The sequence below is a fragment of the Dendrobates tinctorius genome, unplaced genomic scaffold, assembly GCF_039654945.1.
Source record: "Dendrobates tinctorius isolate UK_male_01 unplaced genomic scaffold, ASM3965494v1 ptg000004l, whole genome shotgun sequence".
NCBI lineage: Eukaryota > Metazoa > Chordata > Amphibia > Anura > Dendrobatidae > Dendrobates > Dendrobates tinctorius.
In genome coordinates, this window is record NW_027361672.1 from 29928612 (window position 1) to 29950330 (window position 21719).

A 21719-nucleotide genomic window follows, 5' to 3' on the forward strand; every position below is an offset into this window, starting at 1 on the left:
GCCAATTGTGAATGTGTCAAATGTATTTTAAAACACAGATTGTGTTGCGAATTTCACCCTATAAATTGCAAAAGATGCAATCCCTGAAAAATTCCGGTACTAAGAATTGTCATTTTCTATACAGACATGGTGTAGATTTCCAGATTTACAATTTACGCAGTAAGAATGTGCACCTTGTGTATTTGTACTCTTTTTCCTACTGATGCTATCCAAAATTGTAAAAATGCTGTATCCAAAGTTACTGACACTACCACTACATTACACCGAAGACAGCAAAGAGGCTTTGACAAAAAGGTTTTAATCCTCAGCACGTAGTACTTTAGGTCTAGTTTGAAGCTTGGCTGGTGAGTTGCCAAACAGGCAGATTTCACCAGCGATCAGGACCAGCGAGGACGCTGGTATCCAAGGTAAACATCGGGTAACTAAGCACGCGTCAGTTACCCGATATTTACCTTGGTACCAGCTCCTAGCGTCTGCTTACAGCGCTGGGAGCTCGCTGATCGTTGCTCTCCCGCTGCCACACACAGCAATGCGCGCTGGCCAGCGGGAGACTAACGATCAAAAAACGGCCCAGGACATTCGTGCACGATCAGCGATACCCAGCGGGGGAGGGCCGGTCGCTGATGCGTGTCACACACAGCGAGAGAGCTGGCTAGATCGCTGATGCATCACAAAATCAGCAGTCTCGCTAGGGATCTCCCTGTGTGTGACGGGGCCTTTAGTCAGCATGGGTTTCAACAGCATCATTAGAAAGGAATAGCAAATTACTTGCCCATTGTTAATTGCCACATGATTTTACAGAAAGCACACGGCCAGTCACAAACAAGCAGATGTGTGGGTGGTGTGCATGTGCCCAATGGCGTTAATTATGCTCCAAGAGTGAACATTTCCAGGTCAGTATAATAGAATTAGTCTTACTGGTAATTCGGTTTCTAGGAACCTTCCACGACAGCCATATTGGAGGATGTCTCCCCACCCTAATGGGGGGACAGGAAATGCACAAGAGGTTAAATAACCCTCCCCTTCCTGCTACCTCCAGTGTTTTTTCTGTACACACTAGCATGTATAGTTACCACCAAAGAGCAGACATCATCCAGTAAGCATCAGATAGGGAGGGAAATTAGTGCTGTCGTGGAAGGTTCCTAGAAACAGAATTACCGGTAAGACTAATTCTATTTTCTCTAGTCACCTTCCACGACAGCCATATCGGAGGAATACCAACAACTAATTTCTTAGGGAGGGACAACAGCCTGCAGAACATGTATGCCAAACGTTAAATCCCTGTTGATATTTAGTCTACAACGTCTGGTGAATGTACGGACTGATGACCAGGTGGCGGCTCCGCATATCTGCTCAGAAGATGCGTTCCCTCTTTCTGCCCACGATGTTGCTATTGAACGAGTAGAGTGGGCTTTTAGAGATGTAGGAGGAGGAACGTTCTGTGACGAGGTGGTGAGGCGGATAGCTTGCTTGATCCAACTCGCGATTGTATTTTTTTTGCCGCCTTTTTGCATTTTTTCCAACCGGAAATTTGAATGAATAAATCCTGGTCAATCCTCCAACTCTGTCTGCTGGAGGTAGAAGAGAACTACTCTACGGACATCGAGGGTGTGAAAGACTTCTTTCGTGTTGGAGGGGTTTGCACAGAAGGAAGGCAATACAATGTCTTGGAACTTATGGAAGTTCGAGAGTACCTTAGGCATAAAGGAGGGATCTAACCTCAGGATGATGCTATCCTCTGTGATGGTTAAGTATGGCTCCTGTATTGAAAGGGCCTGCAATTCTCCTATGCGCCTTGTGGTAGCAATTGCCACCAGGAACACAGTTTTTAGCGTTAAGTTTCTCAGAGTCGTGGAAGACAGTGGTTCAAACGGCTCCCTGGTCAAGCCCCTGAGAACTAGGTTCAAGTCCCAGGGGGGACCTGACTACAGAGTCTGGGACTGATCCTAGATGCTGAGGTTATGAATCACTTGATCCATTGATGGTTTGCCAGATCTTGGTCGTAGAATGAACTAAGGGCTGACACCTGGACCTTTAAAGTACTATGTGTGAGCCCCAGATCTAGGCCACCTTGAAGAAACTAACATCTGTGCAATATTAGGATGGAAGGGATCTGGAGCATTTGGGGGAACACCAAGATGAGAACTTTTTTCAAACCTTCCCTAAATGGTGTTAGTCACTGGTTTCCTACTCTTCTGTAGGGTTTGGATTACTTTTTCGGATAAGCCTTTAGCCCTTAGAATTCCAGCTTCAGTAGCCAGGCCGCAAGGTTCATTTTGTGTGGGTCTGGGTGCAGTAGATGGCCCTGGTGAAGGAGATTGGCCCTCTGGTGCAGAAGTATTGGACCTTCCTGAGCCATATTTCGTAGGGCTCCATACCAACTTCTCCCTGGCCACAAGGGAGCTACAAGGATTGTAGTGACTTGCTCTTCCCGTATCTTCTGCACTGTTCTCGCCATCATGGGAATCAGAGGGAAGGCATAAGCCAGATCGAACTGCCACAGATCGGAGACGGAATCTACCTCCCAAGCTCCATCGGTGGGACTGAGGGGAAAAAAAAGTTTCCACCTTCGCATTTTGACCGCTGGCAAAGAGGTCCACATCGGGATTTCCCCACCTTGACTCCAGAGACAAAAAAAACTGTTTGGTCTAGGCTCCATTCCCCAGGATGAACACCCTTCCTGCTGAGGAAGTCTGCCTCCACATTGTCCAATGCCCTTAGATGTACTGCTGATATGGACAGCAGATGTTTCTCTGCCCAAGAAAAAATTCTTGCAGCCACCAATTTTAAGTTGAAGAATTTTGTGCCTCCTTGGTGACGGATGTAGGACACTGTAGTCATTATCTGAGCAGATACATACATGATTGTTTTGGACAAGGGTTGACGCTGCCTTCAACACTTCTACAGCTTTTGGTTCTCACATTTGAGGAGCTGGTTCTGACGTCTGGGGCCCATATCCCCTGGAAGTGTGATTTCTCCACTATAGCACCCCAGCCTCTCTGACTGGCGTCTGTGGTGATGATTTTCCGGGGGAGCTGATCCCAGCTGACACCCTGCTGGAGATTCTGGTAGTTCAGCCACCATAGGAGGGACACCTTCACATGACCTGGAAGAGGGGGTTCTCTTGGTCCGTGTATTCGACATTTCTTTGAGCATCGGAGTACATAGGACTGAAGGATCCTATAATGGGCTTGAGCCCAGGAGACGGCTTGGATACATGCTGTAAGTGAACCTAGGATGGACATTGAGTCTCAGGGTTTGTGTCCTCTGGTCTCTGAACTTGGAGACTCTCTGAACGAGGTCGAGCTGTCGTTCCCTGGGTATAAAAGATGTTTGCTTTTCTGAGTCCAGGAGTATCCCCAAAAACTTTTCCCTTGCAGTGGGAAGGTCTGATTTTTCCAGGTTGGGAATCCAGCCCAAGGACACTAAAATTTCCAGAGATTTCTCTACATCCTGGTTCAGGCGAGATATGGATGGAGCTATTATTAGGTTGTCTAGGTATTGGACAATGCAGATCCCCTGCTGGCGAATGAAGATCATTGCTTCTGCCATCACCTTGGTAAATACTCGAGGGGCTGACACCCCGAACGGCAGGACATTGAACTGGTAGTGGTTGACCTGGGACACTGCAAACCTGAGGAATCTCCTGTGGTCTGGATGAATCGGGACGTGATAGTAAGCGTCCTTCAGGTCTATAGTGGCCATCACCCAATTTTGTCCTATGAGGGGGATTGCTGATTTGACCGACTCCATCTTGAATGGTCTGTACTTCACCACTCGGTTCAAGGGCTTTAGGTGTATTATAACCCTGTGCTTCCCTGAGGGTTTTACAATTACGAAGAGGCGAGAGTAGTGGCCTCTGCCTATCTCTTGTTGTGGAACTGGGGAGATCACTCTTGCTTGCAGAAGTGTTTATATCTGACAGCAAGGATCTTTGGAGGTGTGCCTGTAGGGAGGTTATTCTCAGGCATTGAGGGGGAGGACTCTCGAAATCCAATCTCAGTCCGTCGCGAATCGTGTGAAGAACCCATTGGTTTGAGGTTATGGACTGCCATTGAGCAATGAAATTCGAGAGTCGGGCCCCCCGACCGGAATACTGTCATTGTTTGTCAGTAGGGTTTTGTCGTTGTTGGGGGGCCAGAATATTTCTGCCCTTACCTCCTTTCGGTTAACTCCACCGGCCCGTTTTGCCCTTCCCCTTGAATTCTCTCTGGGAGGGCTGGTCACGGGGGGGGGGGGGGGGGGGGGGGGAAACGAAAAAATCATTCTCTAGGTTTCTTTTGTTCTGGAGGCGATTTCTTCCGTGGCTTTCTCCAGGATGTCATCCAGAGCTGTGCCAAATACATAATTCCCCTGGAAGGGAATCGCACAGAGTTTTGTTTTTGACGTAAAGTCTCCTCCCCAAGATTTCGGCCACAGTGGTGTTCTGGCTGAGTTGGAGAGGACCGCATATGGGTCACCCTCCCAGGGCCGTGGGGCACTCGGTACTGGTACTGGTGTCAGCGGGATGCGTCACAGCAGCGGTGACTCGGTCAGTGGCCCTGGCCGCCCAAGTAATGGGGAAGATTGAATGGTGGAATGTAGTTAATGGAATAGTTCGTGACGTCACCTGTGGTGTTCGGCAAGTGAGATGTTAAGCCGACGCTGCATGCAGATCCTCTGGGGCTGGTGGTGTGTTGCAGCCAAGATGGTGAAGCTCCCCACAGGTGAAGTTGTAGCCCCAGGGCAGTGTAGATGTGGAGTTGGAGGAGAGGCACAAGCGGTGTAGAAGCCGGTACCCAAAGGTAGCAGTGTTGGGTGTGTTGGCACAAGAATCAATGGAGGACACCAGGGCTTGTAGTGCCAAAGCTTTACTCACAGTCTGTAGTACACACAGGTGCCTGCCTCCGTGCTGCGTCCTCCGGGTCAGAGGCTCAATCAACCTCCAGATCAGATGGAATGCTCCCTTCCAACGCTCCACCAACATATACCTTTCTGAACGTCTCCTCTTATAGCGCCTTTAAGTGTGAAGTACTCCTAGTACTGAGTTACACTGGAGTGCCTCCTGACAGATGTTCCCAAGAACTCTACTTGTACGGCAGACAGCTGTCGCCTGCTTCGGGGACTCCTTGCTCCTGAGTCCCGGCTCACTATCCAAGTTGCTGTTGTGCCCCCAAGTCTTAGATGGGAGTAGTGCATTTACAGCCCACTACTCCACCGGTGTCTGCTGCAAGACCATTAGCATCCATACAACCTCAGGGGCCGGGCCCCCGGCCTTGCGCTTAGAACTTCTAGGCAGGGTTCTCTCCTAACCCACGTCCTCTCTGTTCCCTTTTACTCCTTCGTTGCATACTAATCTCTCTCTTATAGAAGATCAGGTTTCAGTTCAATGTCTTTCTCCTTCTTTCCTGTGCCAGCAGACCCAGGTCACTGAGGTCTGCTGCAGCACCTCCTTCCTCCATCCCTCTCTCAGGGATCTTCTTTCCTCACTCCTGAGTGGTTTCCTCTCCCAGACAGACCCGTAATTCTAAACCTCCCCGCTCTTATGTATTCTAACTCCACCCGCCTCCCAGCATGTTTCGTGTTCCAAGCAGGGAGTCACCAAAGGTGCTCTGCTACACTCCAAGCAGGGAGCCGCAATGTGGCTTTGCTGAACTTCTCTGTTATGTGGGGTGCGAGTGTTGGAGCTTGGTCAGGAGCCTCCAACTTACCTGGATGGTGGGGCACCACACCTCAGGAGGAGGTGCAGTACCTCTGTGGCGACTGAGTATCAGGGGCGCCACACATACTTTGCTGCTACTGGTATGGATTCCACAGAAGCACCAGCTAGGAACCCTGTTGCTTTTTGTAATAGGGGAAGAGAGTCAAGGATTTCTTCCCTGGAGGTCCCTTGAGTGAGGTGGTCTTCCAGTGTATGCAGCCAGCGAAATAGGGACCTGGCTACACACGTAGAGGCTATATTGGCCTTAAGCAGGGTTGTGGAGGCATCCCATGATTTCCTGAGCAGGCTCTCCATTTTCCGATCCATGGGATCCTTGAACGGAGATCTTCAAATGGAAGAGCCGTTCTCTTAGTCACTCTGGACACCTGCACGTCCACTTTAGGGAACTCCCATAGGGAGCAATCTCGCTCTAAGGGAAACTGATTCCTCAGATCTGAGGGGACACTAAGCCCTTTCTCGGGGAGGGCCCATTCCTGCATAACCAGGTTTCGGATGTTTTCGTGAATGGGAAACCCCTTTTGGTCTTTGGGCTTCAGTCCCCCAAACATTTCATCCTGAATAGAGCATTCCACTTCCTCCTCCTCCAATCCCATAGTGCCCCTTACCATACTAACTAAATCCCCCTTGTCCTCAGACAAGAAGTAGTATTTTTTGTTATCGGGTTTGGGGTGGAAGTGGAACTCTCAATTTCCCATGCATCCTCTGAGTTAGAGGTATCAATTTTCCCCGAGTCCAAGTCAGATTCCACAGGGGCCGCTTTTTTTCCTAGCAGGAGGGGGCTGTGGCGTCGGGGTCTGGGCAACAGTCATCATAGAAGTTTGGACTTCTTGTTTGATGAGGGTTTTTATTCTGTCCAGTAGGGAGGGCTGCTCTGCACGTATTAAGTCATCCGTGCCGGGCTGACATAGCTTCTTCCTATATGCCGAGGGAAGTTTGGTACCACACACACACACTTGCGGCTCGGTTTCTTTATAGGGTCAGGGGCCTTGTCTCCCTAAAACAGAGAGAGAAGGCATACTAAGTACCTCAGCGACCACTTGGACAGAATAAAGGGGGACCCCCCCGCTACTTACAGCAGGAGAGTGAACGCTGGGCTCCACAGAAGCAGATCGTGAGGGCTTATCGCTGTCCATGGTCAGTATGCCACAGTCACCAGTACAGAAATGGCCTTACCTGGATGCACCCAGACCAGGGTTTTAACAGCCAAGGTCCACCAGCGTGTTCCGTGCTCCTCCTCCCCTGGTCCACAGGTGGTTGTCATTGTAATCACCCCTCCTCGTAGCAGATTCTGCAGCTGCAGCAGCCATCCTGTTCCCCCACCCCGTCTGGGGTTGCTGGCTCCACCCCCTTGACCCGGTCCAGCCTCTTGTTTAGCGGCCGGTCGGTGTGAGCTGGGGGTCAGTAGAGCCACTGACGGGGGCCCCCGAGACGCTAACGGCGGCCTGTAATACCGCCGCATAAGCATTATATCCGGAAACGCAGGAGGGAGGCCAAACCGGAAGTTTGGCGCCGGTCCGTCACTTCGGGTGCATGCGTGCGCCTGCCGCATGGGGAGGACGATGCCGGGGAGCTCAGAGGACCCCGGCCGCACATCACCGCCTCGCTTTACCCCACAAAGGGGTGCAGGAGAGGCGGACAGGGGTCCCGAGTCTTGCCGAAGTGGAGACAGGAGCAGCCATCACACTGAGGAGAGCGGAGCCCCCGACCGTCGGCCATCCGGCTTCAGGTAACCATCACAGTGCCTCCAGTCGCTGGCCACGGCAGCACTATCGATCCTCTTCATGCCCCATAGGGGACAGGAAAAACACTGGAGGTAGCATGAAGGGGAGGGTTATTTAACCTCTTGTGCATTTCCTGTCCCCCATTAGGGCGGGGAGACATCCTCCGATATGGCTGTCATGGAAGGTGACTAGAGAAAATACGTTTATTTTTTATTCTTTTAGTAGCTTTAAAACAACTGTGAACTTAAAAACACAACAACAAGTAGACCTTCTCAAGCATCCATGACTTTTTTCCATGGCGAGCTGACATTTATATTGAAACCATTCTAGGGTTCATACTTATGTTTTTTTGCAAAAAATGTGCTACAAGTCAAACAAAAAAAAAACAAAAAAAAAAAAAACTGGAGCCCAGCTTGTGACTTGACTTCACAGGAGAATGAATATAGCAGAGACTGGGGTCTTCAGCAGTCATTATAACCCATCAACACCCCATGATCACATCAAGAATTAATGGGAGCTTAAATGCCAGGGCTGGATAGCAGCACTTAAATGACTTTATCTCTAGTTCACAAGCATGCTCATTTAGGAGACCAGTTGTCTCACAGAAAACTCACTGACCTGGGCATGTCTTAGCACAGTGTTTCCCAAACTCCAGTCCTCTTGGCCCCCCATCAGATCACATTTTCAGCATTTCCTCAGTATTGCACAGGTCAGGGATGGGAAATTAGTTTTCCTTTGGGGCCACATGAAAGACATTGACTTGGGTAGGTCCAAACCAATAGGCCAATATTCATATTAACATAACATTTTTAGAATTGAGAGTCCTCAGTGGTTGATACCTTTTAATGGTTAACTGAAAAGATGGTAATACATTGCAAGCTTTCGAGAATACTCAGGTCTCTTCATCAACCATAGACTAATACAAAATCTGTATTGTATTAGTCTTTGCCTGATGGAGACCAGAGTAGTCTCGAAAGCTCGCAATGTGTCACCATCTTTTCAGTTAGCCATTAAAACATAGCCACTGAGGACTGTGTGTGTGTGTGTGTGTGTGTGTGTGTGTGTGTGTAATATATATATATATATATATATATATATATATATATATATACACACATACACACAGTACAGTATGAGTACGTATGCGTGGTGTGTATGTATGGTGTGTATCGGCCACTCCACATAGCCCCACCCAATCACTAAGCATCTTTCATTTCACCAAAGCTGTTTAAAAGATGAAAGCTGAGCTGTGAATGGTTGCTATGAGCAACAGTTTTCCTTGCAACCAATCACTAAGCATCTTTCATTTCACCAGAGCTATTTAATAGATGAAAGCTGAGCTGTGATTGATTGCTATGAGCAACAGTTTTCCCACTACACAACACCGAGACACTGACCGGGTGGGAGAAATCTAGCATCCCCAGGAACGTAAGCTCCCAGCCATTGTCTGGCCCCCAGAAAGGAGCAGAGAGCACAAGACAAATGAATCACCCCTCCCTCCTCCATCCCTTAGTCCAGTGCCCATATACCCATCACATATCCGCCATCCTATATTCCCATAGGCACATCTTCTTGACCATACCAGGTACACTGCCTGTGTTGCCCAAAGCAACCAATTACTAAGCATCTTTCATTTCACCAGAGCTGTTTAAAAGATGAAAGCTGAGCTGTGATTGGTTGCTATGAGCAACAGTTTTCCCTTGCACACAAGTTGTGGTAACTGAGGCCTATTTTTCTCATTATTTCTATGGTGTTATCGTCCTTCTGTAAAGCTGGAAATAACAGCTTACTGTTTGCCACAAGGGGTTGTTTTTGCCTTCCTCTGGATCAACATGTTAGGACAAGTTAGGATAGGATATGGGTTGAACTAGATGGGCTTAAAGTCTTCCTTCAACCTTAATAAAATAGTAACAGTTATTACTGTGCCGACACAGACCACTCTGACACAGACTGCAGGGGGAGCCCAGTATCACACAGGATAGGATTAGATACACAGCCCAGTATCACACAGGATAGTATTAGCTACACAGCTCAGCAGACAGTAACCCACAGGATAGGATTAGATACACAGCTCAGCAGACAGTAACCCACAGGATAGGATTAGATACACGCCTCAGCAGACAGTATCACACAGGATAGGATTAGATACACAGCTCAGGAGACAGTATCCCACAGGATAGGATCAGGTACACAGCTTAGGAGACAGTATCCCACAGGATATGATCATATACAAGCTCAGCAGACAGTATCACACAGGATAGGATTAGATACACTGCTCAGCAACAGGATGTGCCAAAGTAGAGGACTTTTTCATTCCAAGAAATCCTCTCATTCCATCTGATTTGCCTTTTGATTTTAAAAGCCTCCAGTTTCCACTTTGACTGGCATTTAAAATGTGCATTAACAAAGCTCAGGGACAGTCCTTGAAAGTAGTAGGAATCGATTTGTAATCTCCATGCTTTTCTCATGATCAACTTTACGTGGCCTGTTCAAGAGTTGGAACTACCAAAAACCTGTTCATCTTTGCACCAAAAGGAAAAACCAAAAATGTTTATCAAAAGGCTCCTGAATGAGTTGAAAATAAAATACTATTATTAATATTTATATAGCGCCATTGATTCCATGGTGCTGTACATGAGAAGGGGTTACATACAAATTACAGATATCACTTACAGTAAACTTACAATGAGAGATTGATACAGAGAAGAGAGGACCCTGCCCTTTCAGGCTTACATTCTACAGGATGGTGGGGAAGGAGACAGTAGGTTGGGGGGTTGCAGCAGCTCTAGTGAAGGTGAGGCAGTAGCTCCAGTAGTGGTGAGGAGGTAGCAGGGTCATTGCAGGCTGTAAGCTTTCCTGAAGAGAAGGGTTTTCAGGTTCCGTCTGAAGGATCCGAGTGTGGTTGATAACCGGACATGTAGGGGCAAAGAATTCCAGAGGATGGGGGCTATTCGGGAGAAGTCTTGGAGGCGGTTGGGTGAGGAGCGAATAAGTGTGGAGGAGAGAAGGAGGTCTTGGAAGGATCGGAGATTACGTGAGGGAAGATATCGGGAGATTAATTCAGAGATATATGGAGGAGACAAATTATAGATGGCCTTGTAGGTCAGTATTAGTAATTTGAATTGGATACACTGAGGGAGTGGGAGCCAGTGAAGAGATCTGCAGAGGGGAGAAGCGGAGGAGTAGCGAGGAGAGAGATGAATTAGTCGGGCAGCAGAGTTAAGGATGGACTGGAGAAGTGCGAGGGTGTTAGCAGGGAGGCCACAGAAAAGGATGTTGCAGTAGTCGAGCCAGGAGATGATGAGGGCATGTACAAGCATTTTAGTAGAGAGAGGGTTGATGAAGGGACGGATTCTGGAAATATTTTTGAGCTGGAGGCGGCAGGACATGGAGAGAGCTTGGATGTGCGGTTTGAAGGACAGGGCAGAGTCAAGGGTTACTCCGAGGCAACAGACCACCGGTACGTGGGAAAGCGTGATATCGTCAATTGTTATAGATAGGTCAGGTAAGATCTGTGAAATGGGGGAAAGATGATCAGTTCAGATTTGTCCATATTCAGTTTGAGGAAGGGGGAGGAGAAGGAGGATATGGCTGATAGACACTCTGGGATTTTGGAGAGCAGAGAGGCGACGTCTGGGCCAGAAAGTAGATCTGGCTATCATCGGCATAAAGGTGGTACTGGAATCCATGGGACTTTATGAGTTGCCTCAGGCCAAGTGTATAGATTGAGAAGAGTAGGGGGTCCTAGAACAGAGCCTTGGGGGGACTCCAACATACAGGATGGGATGAGGAGGTAGTGTGGGAGTGGGAGACGCTGATTGTGAGGTTGGATAGGTATGAGGAGATCCAGGATAGGGCAAGGTCTTTGATGCCAAAGGAAGAGAGGATCTGTATTAGGAGGCAGTGGTCAACTGTGTCGAAGGCAGAGGACAGGTCTAGAAGGAGGAGTATATAGAGTATTGTCCGTTCGCTTTGGCTGTAAGTAGGTTGTTAGTAATTTTGGTCAGGGCTGTCTCAATGGAGTGATGGGGGCGGAAACCAGATTGTAGATTGTCAAAGAGCAGGTTAGATGAGAGATGGGAGGAAAGTTCAGCGTGGACGTGCTGCTCCAGGTGTTTGGAAGCGAATGGGAGCAGCGATATTGGGCGATAGCTGGACATAGCGGTTGGGTCGAGGGTTGGCTTTTTGAGGATAGGCGTGATTGTAGCATGGTTGAAAGCAGAAGGGAAGGTACCGTAAGTTAGTGATAGGTTGAAGAGGTGAGTTAGAGATGGGATAAGTGTGGTGGCGAGGTTGGGGAGGAGGTGGGATGGGATGGGGTCAAGTGCACAAGTGGTGAGGTGTGATTTGGAGAGAAGATGAGCAAGCTCCCCTCCAGTGATGTTGGATAAGGAGGTTATGGGGTTTGGGCATTGGTCTGGTATACAAAGGTGTTGTGGTGGTTGAATAATTAAGACTTGCTGTGTTTGGTCTATCTTGTATTTTTGAAGTGCATGGCGAAGTCCTCAGCAGAGAATAGGGAAGTTGGATGGGGCAGTGGTGGGCGGAGGAGGGAGTTAAAAGTATTGAACAACTGTTTAGGGTTGTGGGATAAGGAAGATACAATGGATGTAAAGTAGGCCTGTTTAGCAGAGGTGAGAGCTGATTTGAATGCAAGTGTTGCTTGTTTGAGTGCAGTGAAGTCGTTTTGGGAATGCATTTTTCTTCCAGCGCCGTTCTGCAGTTCTGGATGCTTGCCTAAGTTTTTTCGTGGTGTTATTGTGCCAGGGTTGTCTATTGATTTGTCGCACTCTTATGCATGACAGGGGCAACCGAGTCGATGGCTGATGCGAGAGTGGCATTATAGAAGCTAGTGGCAGTGTGTGTCTTGGAGTGAGGATATGGAGGACAGTGGTAGAATAGAGTCAGAGTGTGCGAGTGTCTAGATGTGTGAGGTTTCTGCGGGGGTGTGCGTGTTGCTGAGCATGGGTGACAGGTGAGGAGGACAGGGATGAGAAAGTGAGTGGATGGTGGTCAGAGGGAGAGGGGAGGTTGTGAAGTTGCTTGGGTAATCATTTAATTTGTATTGCCTCACCTTTGAAACTGCTAAGACTCTTACTGTCGCTCTTATTCATTCTCGTCTGGACTACTGCAACTCTCTTCTGATCGGTCTCCCTCTTACCAAACTTTCTCCTCTCCAATCCATCTTGAATGCGGCAGCCAGGGTCATATTTCTGTCCAGCCGCTTCACCGATGCCTCCATCTTGTGCCAGTCATTACACTGGCTACCTATTCGCTACAGGGTCCAGTATAAACTCCTCTCTCTCACCCACAAAGCTCTCCACTGTTCTGCACCGCCTTATATCTCCTCTCTCATCTCTGTCTATCGCCCTACACGTGCCCTCCGTTCTACAAATGACCTAAGACTAACATCCCCCGTAATCCGAACCTCGCACCTCCGTCTCCAAGACTTCTCTCGTGCTGCTCCAGCTCTCTGGAATGCACTTCCCCAGACGATCAGACTGATACCTAGCCCTGACCTATTCAAGCGCGCTTTGAAAACCCATCTCATCAAAGAAGCCTATCACATCAACTACTCAGCAAGCTAACTTTGCCCTGTTCCCTCCTTCCAAATATTATTCTGAATCTGCACCCTACTATTCATCTGTCTCCACACCCTTCATGCACATGATAACTGCACTTGATACTTGTCTATTGCACTTAAACACACGGGCTGATGACCGGATCATGCAGCTTTATATGAAAATCCCTATTATAATTGCCAGACCTGAATTAACAATCATTTCTCACCTACTGTGTCCCCCCATTTCCTTGTAGATTGTAAGCTTGCGAGCAGGGACCTCACTCCTAATGTCATTGTTTGAATTGTCTTAACTTGTATTGAATTTATTGTCTGTACATGTCCCCGCTTAATTGTAAAGTGCTGCGGAATATGTTGGCGCTATATAAATAAAAATTATTATTATAATTATTATTATTGCAAATCTGTAGTTTTGAATATATGACGTGAAATGTTTTTATGTGCAGTATAATCATTATAATATGTTATAACTAACCGCAGTTCATTACTATGCCCGGGCAACTCCGGGCTCTTCAGCTAATTCTAAATATTTTTCTATCTACTGGGGCTAACACGGTACAAAGATATATATATCTTTCCTGTATTAACATATTAATTATATATTATTAACTGCATCACTTAATATTGAGCAGAATTTAGTATGCTGATGCCCCCACATACAGCTTGATCTACCCACACAGCCCACCAAATCAGCATGAGCCCCACAGTCTCCAATATACGTATGAGCTGCACATAACCTCCTATGTACAATCAAAAAACACCTCGCTCTCATTCCCCCAGTGCTCTGCCTTTACTCCTGTCTCTGGTGCGCTGACTCAATATATGATGTCACAGTGTCACCTTTCTCACACGCCGATTGGTGTAAGATAGAGACGGCATCCCCTCCTCCCTACACCAATATAGTCACTGCGGTCTGCAACATGAGGATGAGGATAGCGGTGACTGCAGCGGAGGACACAGTGCGGCCAGTGGGCCATGGTTTCAGTCCTTTTGGTGTCTTGGTTCACAGGCTGGACTGAAAATCCAGAGAGCTGGATGTGGCCTGCAGGCCTCACTTTGCCCTGGTCTGGCTCAGGTGATGAAGTATAGTCAAGGCAACAGAGATTTCCACAGGTTCTTTTATCTGAGCAATAGGAAGGAAATCATGAAAACAATCTGATGGGGGCAGTGAGGACTAGCGTTTTGGAAACACTGTCCTAGGGTTAAAAAATGGCGTGCACAAAACCTGCATGGTGGTAGAGGAAAAAAAACAAAACACTGCAGCGCAATGCCATGTTTTCACTTTAGGGGAGGGGGTGGGCGGGGGAGTCATGATCAGAATCTATTAGCTTTGATTTACATGCCTGCAGAGCAAAAGGATTAGGCTACCAAGATAATATGTTGGTGTGGGGAAGTTGTAGAAGAGTATGGAGCACTCCTTAACAATTAGGCCGGTTTCACATTTGCGCTTTATAGCGCAGCGACGGCCTGCGCACGGCCGCCGCTAAGCCCCGCCCCCTCCCGGCTCCCTGCCCGCCCCATCCGGTCATCGCCGCCTACTAGCGCACATGGACGCTTGCGATCTGCGCACCCCATCTTTAGCATAGGGTGCGCAGATCGTGCGCTGGCAGGATTTTGCCGTGCGCTGCACACTTTTGAAGCATGTTACATTTCGGCGCACACGGCGCACCTTCAAAAGTGCGCAGCGCACGGCAAAATCCTGCTAGCACACGGCCAGCGCACGATCTGCGCACCCTATGCTAAAGATAAGGGTGCACAGATCGCAAGCGTCCATGTGCGCTATTAAGTGGCGATGACCGGATGGGGCGGGCAGGGAGCCGGGAGAGGACGGGGCTTAGTGGCGGCCGTGCGCAGGCCGTCGCTGCGCTATAAATGTGAAACCGGCCTTAGATGGTTGCATGATCAGGGCAAAAGGGATTTGGTTGCTTTATCAAATGTGTATGAGTTCCTTTAGGTAGCAGTCAAACTAACGTGATTGGGCTGTTCAGAAAGATCACTAGCTTAGGCTAGTTCCACACTAGCGTTCCTCCATGAAGCTCCGCCCACTGCTGCACCTCCTCCGCCTACGTCTGCATGCGGCCTGCATACCTTTCTTAAAAAAAAGGGTACGCAGGCCATGCAGATGTATGGGGATGCGTCCGCATGTGTCGTTTTGACGCTGCGGCGACCTGTGTTGAACGCAACATGTTGCATTTTGTTTCGGTCACTGCAGCGTCAAAATGATGCATGCGGATGAATCCGCATGGCCTGCGTACCCAATGTTAAAGATAGGTACGCAGGCCGCATGCAGACGTAGGTGGAGCTGAACGGAGGTGTCGCAGTGGGCGGAGCTTCACAGAGGAACTACGCAGCCCTCAGCAGCTCTGCCAAATGCTAGTGTGAAACTAGTCTTAGAGGGTGGAATTTTTCATTTTATGACATGTGTGACAACTATATAGAACTATGATTTTCTTCAATTATCACTTGGAGACCAAGTATTTCCTTTGCTAGTATATTCATTTCACATCATATATTTAAGTATGTCAATGGTCAGCTTTAGATTAGATTAAATGCACACACACAGATATGGTTTTGTATGCACCTTACCTGTCAATCACCTTTTCATGCAAAAGGTTGAACTTTCGGGAGACATTTTATGACATTTTTCCATTAACAGAATCCCATTTATTTCAGCTGCCAATAAATTCAAATACAGTATGTACTATGCAACTAGTCTAACAGTCCACAGGGATCAGCCGCTACACCGATGCCTCCACATTGTATTGTGCCAGTCAGTGCACTGGCTACCCTTTCACTACAGAGCACAAGATAAGCCGGATTACTTACCGGTAATGCTCTTTTAATGAGTCCACGACAGCACCCACTGGAGGTATCGGATCCGCCCCATTTGGAACAGGAAACCCTACAGGAAAGATAAATGGGGGCGGTCCGCCTTTCCTCCTCAGTTTTGCATTTCAGAGTACCAGGAGGACCGCCAAGGATTAGGCAATGTTTTTGTATATCTAAATTTTACTTAACCATCTTTAGCAGATATACTTTATTATCGATATCTTTAGCAGGGAGGGAAGTGAGCGGGTGCTGTCGTGGACTCATTAAAAGAGCATTACCGGTAAGTAATCCGGCTTTTTACCCTTCGCCACGACAGCACCCACTGGAGAGATTCCAGAGACCATCACCTGGGTGGGACCACCGTGCCAAGGACCGTCCTGCCAAAGCTTAGGTCAGAAGTTGATGAAAGGTCAAGTCTATAGTGATTATAGAAGGTGGAAGGGGATGACCAAATTGCCGCCTTACATATGGTTTCAATTGGAACGTCTCCCCTCTCGGCCCAGGAGGTCGCCATTGCTCTAGTGGAATGCGCTCTGATGCCTTCCGGAGGATTTTCATTTTTTGCGGAGTAGGCTAAACGAATGGCATCCCTGATCCATTGGGAAATGGTGCTCTTCGTGACTCCGTACCCTTTTTTATAGCCCTGAAAAGAAACGAACAGAGCCCTACACTGCCTCCAGCTTCTAGACCTCTCAATATACTTTAGGACAGTTCTTCTGACGTCCAAAGTGTGGAATTTCTGCTCCTCTGGAGTGGAGGGATCTTCAAAGAAGGTTGGGAGGAGTATCTCTTGAGATCTATGGTATTTTGTTGATACCTTAGGCAGGTACGAGGGGTCTGGCTTTAATATTAAGCTATCTTGGTATACTTGAAAAAAAGGGTGGATCTATGGACAGGGCCTGGATATCACCCACTCTCCTAGCAGATGTCAGCGCTACCAAGAGGGCAGTCTTGAGTGACAAGTATTTGAGGGATATCGTGTCTATCGGCTCAAAGGGTTCCTCCGTCAGGGCGTCTAAGACCAGATTTAAGTCCCATGCGGGGATTGTAGGTATGTGGACTGGAGTTGTTCGTTCGTAGGCTGTGATGAATCGTGATATCCACTTATTTCCTGCTATATTATGGCCGTACAGTGCCCCTAACGCAGACACCTGTACTTTCAGTGTGTTTACTGCCAGGCCCAAGTCCTTCCCTCTCTGTAGAAATTCTAAGATAGGAACTATCGGGACTTCTGCTGTATGGGGTGCTATATGAAACTGTAGGAATTTTTTCCATATTCTTGTATAAATCTGGGTCGTGGACTCCTTCCTGCTCTGTAGGAGCGTAGCAATCAGTGTTTCAGAAAACCCTCTTGATCTTAGTAGTTGCCTTTCAAATTCCACGCCGTCAAGTGTAAGCTGTCCACTTGGGGGTGGATGAAAGGGCCTTGGGAGAGTAGGTTGGGAATCGAAGGGAGGACCCAAGGGTCTGTCACTGACATAATTCGTAGCCACGAGAACCACGGCCTCTTGGGCCAGAATGGTGCTATCAGGATTACTCTCGCCCTGTCCTCTCTGATCTTCCGAATCACTTGTGGCAGGAGAATCAACGGAGGGAAGGCATATGCCAGCTTGAACTTCCATGAGGCTTGGAGGGCATCCACTATGTCTGGGTGATCTGATGGAGACAGGGAAGCAAAAGTCTTTATCTGTCTGTTCTCCCTCGTGGCAAAGAGGTCCACCTGAGGTTGTCCCCATAAAGTTACTATATCCTTGAAAATTCGGCGGTTGAGGCACCACTCCCCTTGCCGAAGTGTGTGTCGGCTTAAGAAGTCCGCCTCTTGGTTGTTCTCTCCCCTGATATGAAGAGCCGAGAGGGACAAACAAACAGCTTTCGGCTAAGCTTAAGATTCTTGCCACAGAAGACATCAGAGTCTCTGATCGAGTACCTCCCTGTCTGTTTATGTAGGCCACTGTAGTGGTGTTGTCCGATAGGATCCTGACATGTTTCTGTTGGAGCTGTGGAAGGAAATGGTGTAGAGCATAGTATACCGCTGTCAGCTCTTTTAAATTAGACGAGTATTCCCTTTCCTCTCTATTTCACCTTCCTTGACAAAAGCTATTCCCCATATGGGCTCCCCAGCCATGGGGGCTAGCATCGGTGGTTAGGATGCAGGATGGTACTATGACCCATGGGACTCCTGAGGATAGATGGTCATCATCTAGCCACCACTTTAGAGAAGTCAAGACCTCCTGAGTTAAGGTTATCTTGCTCTCGAGGTGACCACCATGTCACCTGTCCTCTTGGAGGATCTGATGCTGAAGTGTGCGGACATGATAATGGGCCCACCGGACTGCTGGGGCACAGGAATTTAGCGACCCCAATAGCGACATTGCCCCTCTCAGAGACATGCGTGGTCTATGGCTGCCTCTACTTTCTCTTTTGCGAGTGCAATCTTTACCTGAGGAAGTAGACATCTCTGGGTTGTGGAGTCTAACTGGAACCCTAAAAACATCTGGCGGGATTGCGGAACGAGTCTGGACTTCTGTATATTGATGATCCAACCTAGATCCTGCAAAGATGAGATTGCGTCAGCCACACGTTTGGTACATTGGGTAACCGAGTTCCCGATTATTAGGAAGTCATCTAGGTAAGGTACAATTAGAGTGTCTTTTTGGCGAAGATAGGCCATCACCTCTGCCATCACCTTGGTGAAGATTCTTGGCGCTGTAGAGAGGCCGAAAGGCATGGCTGTATACTGAAAATGACGGATCTTGTCTTCGAACACCACTGCGACCCTTAGGTATTTTTGGTATCTATCATGGATAAAAGATGCATACTATCATCTTCCTAAGTCAATTCCTGCCATTACACAGTTTGGAAAGAGAAGCTTTATGGTGGATCTGATTGATTCCATCTTAAACTTATAATTTCTTATAAACGTATTAAGCTTCCTTAAATTAATAATCGTTCTAAACGTACCGTCTGGTTTGGAAATTAAAAATAAAGGAGAGTAGAATCCTCTACCTTCCTGTCCCACTGGGACCTCCACTAAAACCCCCTTAGATAGTAGGCTCCGAATTTCTTCTTCGAGGGCCTTTTGTTGAACTAAAGAGTTAAGGCAGGTTATGATAAAGAAATCATAAGGGGTTTGAAGGAATTCTATTTTCATTCCCTCTTTAATTATACCTAAGATCCATGGGCTCGAAGTGATTTTTTGCCATTTTGAAAAAAAAAATTTTTTTAATCTACCCCCTACTGGTGGGTCTGATTTTTTAATTTTTATTTTCCCTCCGGAATGTTGAACCCCTGAACATGCTACCCTTTTGTTTTTCTTCCTTTGCGGGCCATCTATTTGATCTATCCGTTTGCCTCCTTCCAAACGGTCGTCTTTTAAAGGTTCTCCTATAGAAAGGGATAGAAGAGTCAGGGAACGCCTTCTTCCTCTCCTTTGCTTTGGCGAGTATGTCGTCTAGGGCTTTCCCGAAGAGAAACTCACCCTCACATGGGGTTGCACAAATCTTAGATTTTGATTGTGCGTCCCCCTTCCAGCTCTTCATCCACAGTGCCCGCCTGGCGTTGTTCACAAGAGCTGCCGATCTTGCTGCCAGCCGCAGAGTGTCCGCTGAAGCATCAGCTGCCCCTCTGATTAATGGAATAGCGGCCCGTAGCTTTTCTCTTGACACCTTCTGCTCGATTTGTTGATCCAATTGGTCCAACCACACAAGCATAGATCTGGCGGTGCACGTGCTGGCTACTGCTGGCTTAAAAATACCCGTGGCAGATTCCCAAGACCTTTTCAATGATGACTCTGCCTTACGGTCTAGCGGGTCTGCCAATAAGCCTGCGTCCTCTACCGGAATAGTAGATTGTTTTGAGGTAGAGGCTACAACGGCATCAACCTTTGGCACCTTGGTCCATTTTAATAGCTCGTCATCGCTAAAAGTATATTTCCTCTTTGAGACCGATGGGAGAAAACTTCTTTGATCATGTTTTTCCCCATTCTCTTTTTATTAGGGCCTTAACTGCTGGTATCACTGGGAACGCTCTCCTTTTCTTTTCCGCCAACCCCGCAAACATTATTTCTTGCGCGGTCTGGGCACCCCTTGGTTCCTCACACCCCATAGTGCTCCTCACAGATTTGACCAGGTTATCCACACTATCCAGGGGAAAACATGACCGTCCATCCATGTCTGATGATGAGGAGGATGTGAGTGAGGAGTCGGAGATTAACCCCTGTTCTTCCTCTGACTCTGAGCTGAGGGTCACCTGTTTTTTGCTTCTAGTCTCTGAGGGTGAGGGAGTACTGGCACGGTTGATAGCCTGTATTTCCTCCCTGATTATGGCTCGAATGTCTTTTGATGACACTGCGGACCCCTGCCTAGTCTCTCTGGTGCACTGCTTGCAGAGCTTTTTGGGGTAGGAGTCAGGGAGAGGTTCAGAGCATAATGCGCATTCCTTATGCTTAGATTTTTCTTTTTTCTTTGTCAGGAAAGTGGAGCTGAAAGGAGGGGGGGGTAGGAAGAGGTCAGCTTAATATGTAGAGTATATACTTTGCACACTCACCCAGTGAAGCATTATATTACCGGATCGGATGGCTGAGATCCTGTCCTAGGTCTTGACTCTCCTGTCTCGCTCCTGCGGCCGGTGTCTGTCCTAGCGTTGCGGTCCCTGGTGGAGTTGCTCCCCGCAGAGTCTCCTGCTGGAGCATGCGCTTCCGTTGGGGACGACATGGCTCACCACCGCACAGCTGCGGCGCTGTTTAAATAGATTGCTCGTCTTTTTTTCTTCTCTCTTCCCCCGGAAGTCGCTCCTCCTCCCCGGGATCACTGCGCATGCGCCGTCGCGCTCTCAGCCACCCTGCCCCGGAAGTTCAATCATTACTTCCGGGGGTCAGGAGCCTCTGCGCCGGCCGGCTACCGGCTTCTGTATGCGGCCCGCGCTCTCCATGCCACCGCCGGTTTCTCTTCGCGCCACTGACGCACTTACCGCTCCTAGCAGCGGCGGTCTGCGCATCTTGGTGCCACCGACGCTCTCCTGGGTGAGACCGGGCGGCCCACCCAGGACCCGGCCATCACCCTCCATACACCAGACGAGGGGGGAGCCGTCTAACGGAGTCTCCCCCGACGCTGCCTCCGGACCGCAGCCCCTGCCGTTCGCGTGGAGACCGCACAGGCGGCATGCATGGCCCAGGTATGCTTTCCTGAAGGAACGTGGCTCCGTTTGGAACAGGAAACCAAAACTGAGGAGGAAAGGCGGACCGCCCCCTTTTATCTTTCCTGTAGGGTTTCCTGTTCCAAATGGGGCGGATCCGATACCTCCAGTGGGTGGTGTCGTGGCGAAAGGTAAAAATCTCATCTTTCTCACCCACAATGCTCTTCACAGTTCTGTACCACCCTATATCTCCTCATTTATCTCTATCACCCTACCTGTCGTCTCAGTTCTGCAACTGACCTAAAACGAACATCCTCCATAATCCAAAGTGCTGTGCTTGCTACTATAGAATTGTATTTTTAAATAAAAAAAAACAAAAAACTAAAGTTAAACCAAAATAAATATCGACATGAAACAATTTATCTAGATATCTACATTATTCTTATTTCACTGAATTTCGTTAAATTTTGAATCATTTATAATATCCATACCTTATTGCGTCACTTAACCTGGAATTAAAAAAGATCAAAAAATTTCGACAATCCTACAAAACAAAAAACAAAACAGAAAAAATACAGATTTACTTTTCAAACTTGCAAACGCGGATTACATAGTCATGAGAAAAAAAAGTTTGGTTTAAATATCAGAACATAAAAATCTGGACTTTAGAAGGTCTTAAAATTGTAAAACTATAACCCCAGATGAGCAACAAATGGGAAATTACACTCAATTAACTAGTTCATCACCAGGCACA

The 21719-nt window shown here is 48.0% G+C and overlaps 1 protein-coding gene across 6 annotated transcripts in view; it reads right to left on the bottom strand.

Annotated features, from left to right (window-relative positions):
• The window catches only part of SYCP2L (synaptonemal complex protein 2 like), a 320192-nt gene that overhangs the window by 220833 nt on the left and 77640 nt on the right, over positions 1 to 21719 (bottom strand). For all 6 annotated transcript variants that reach the window (XR_012230581.1, XM_073566695.1, XM_073566676.1 and 3 more), the window contains one exon: positions 21457 to 21509. Coding sequence is in view for 5 of the 6 variants with exons in the window: in XM_073566695.1 (XP_073422796.1) it covers positions 21457 to 21509 (53 nt within the window). In the remaining variant the exon portion in view is untranslated. The remainder of the gene's footprint in view (positions 1 to 21456; positions 21510 to 21719) is intronic.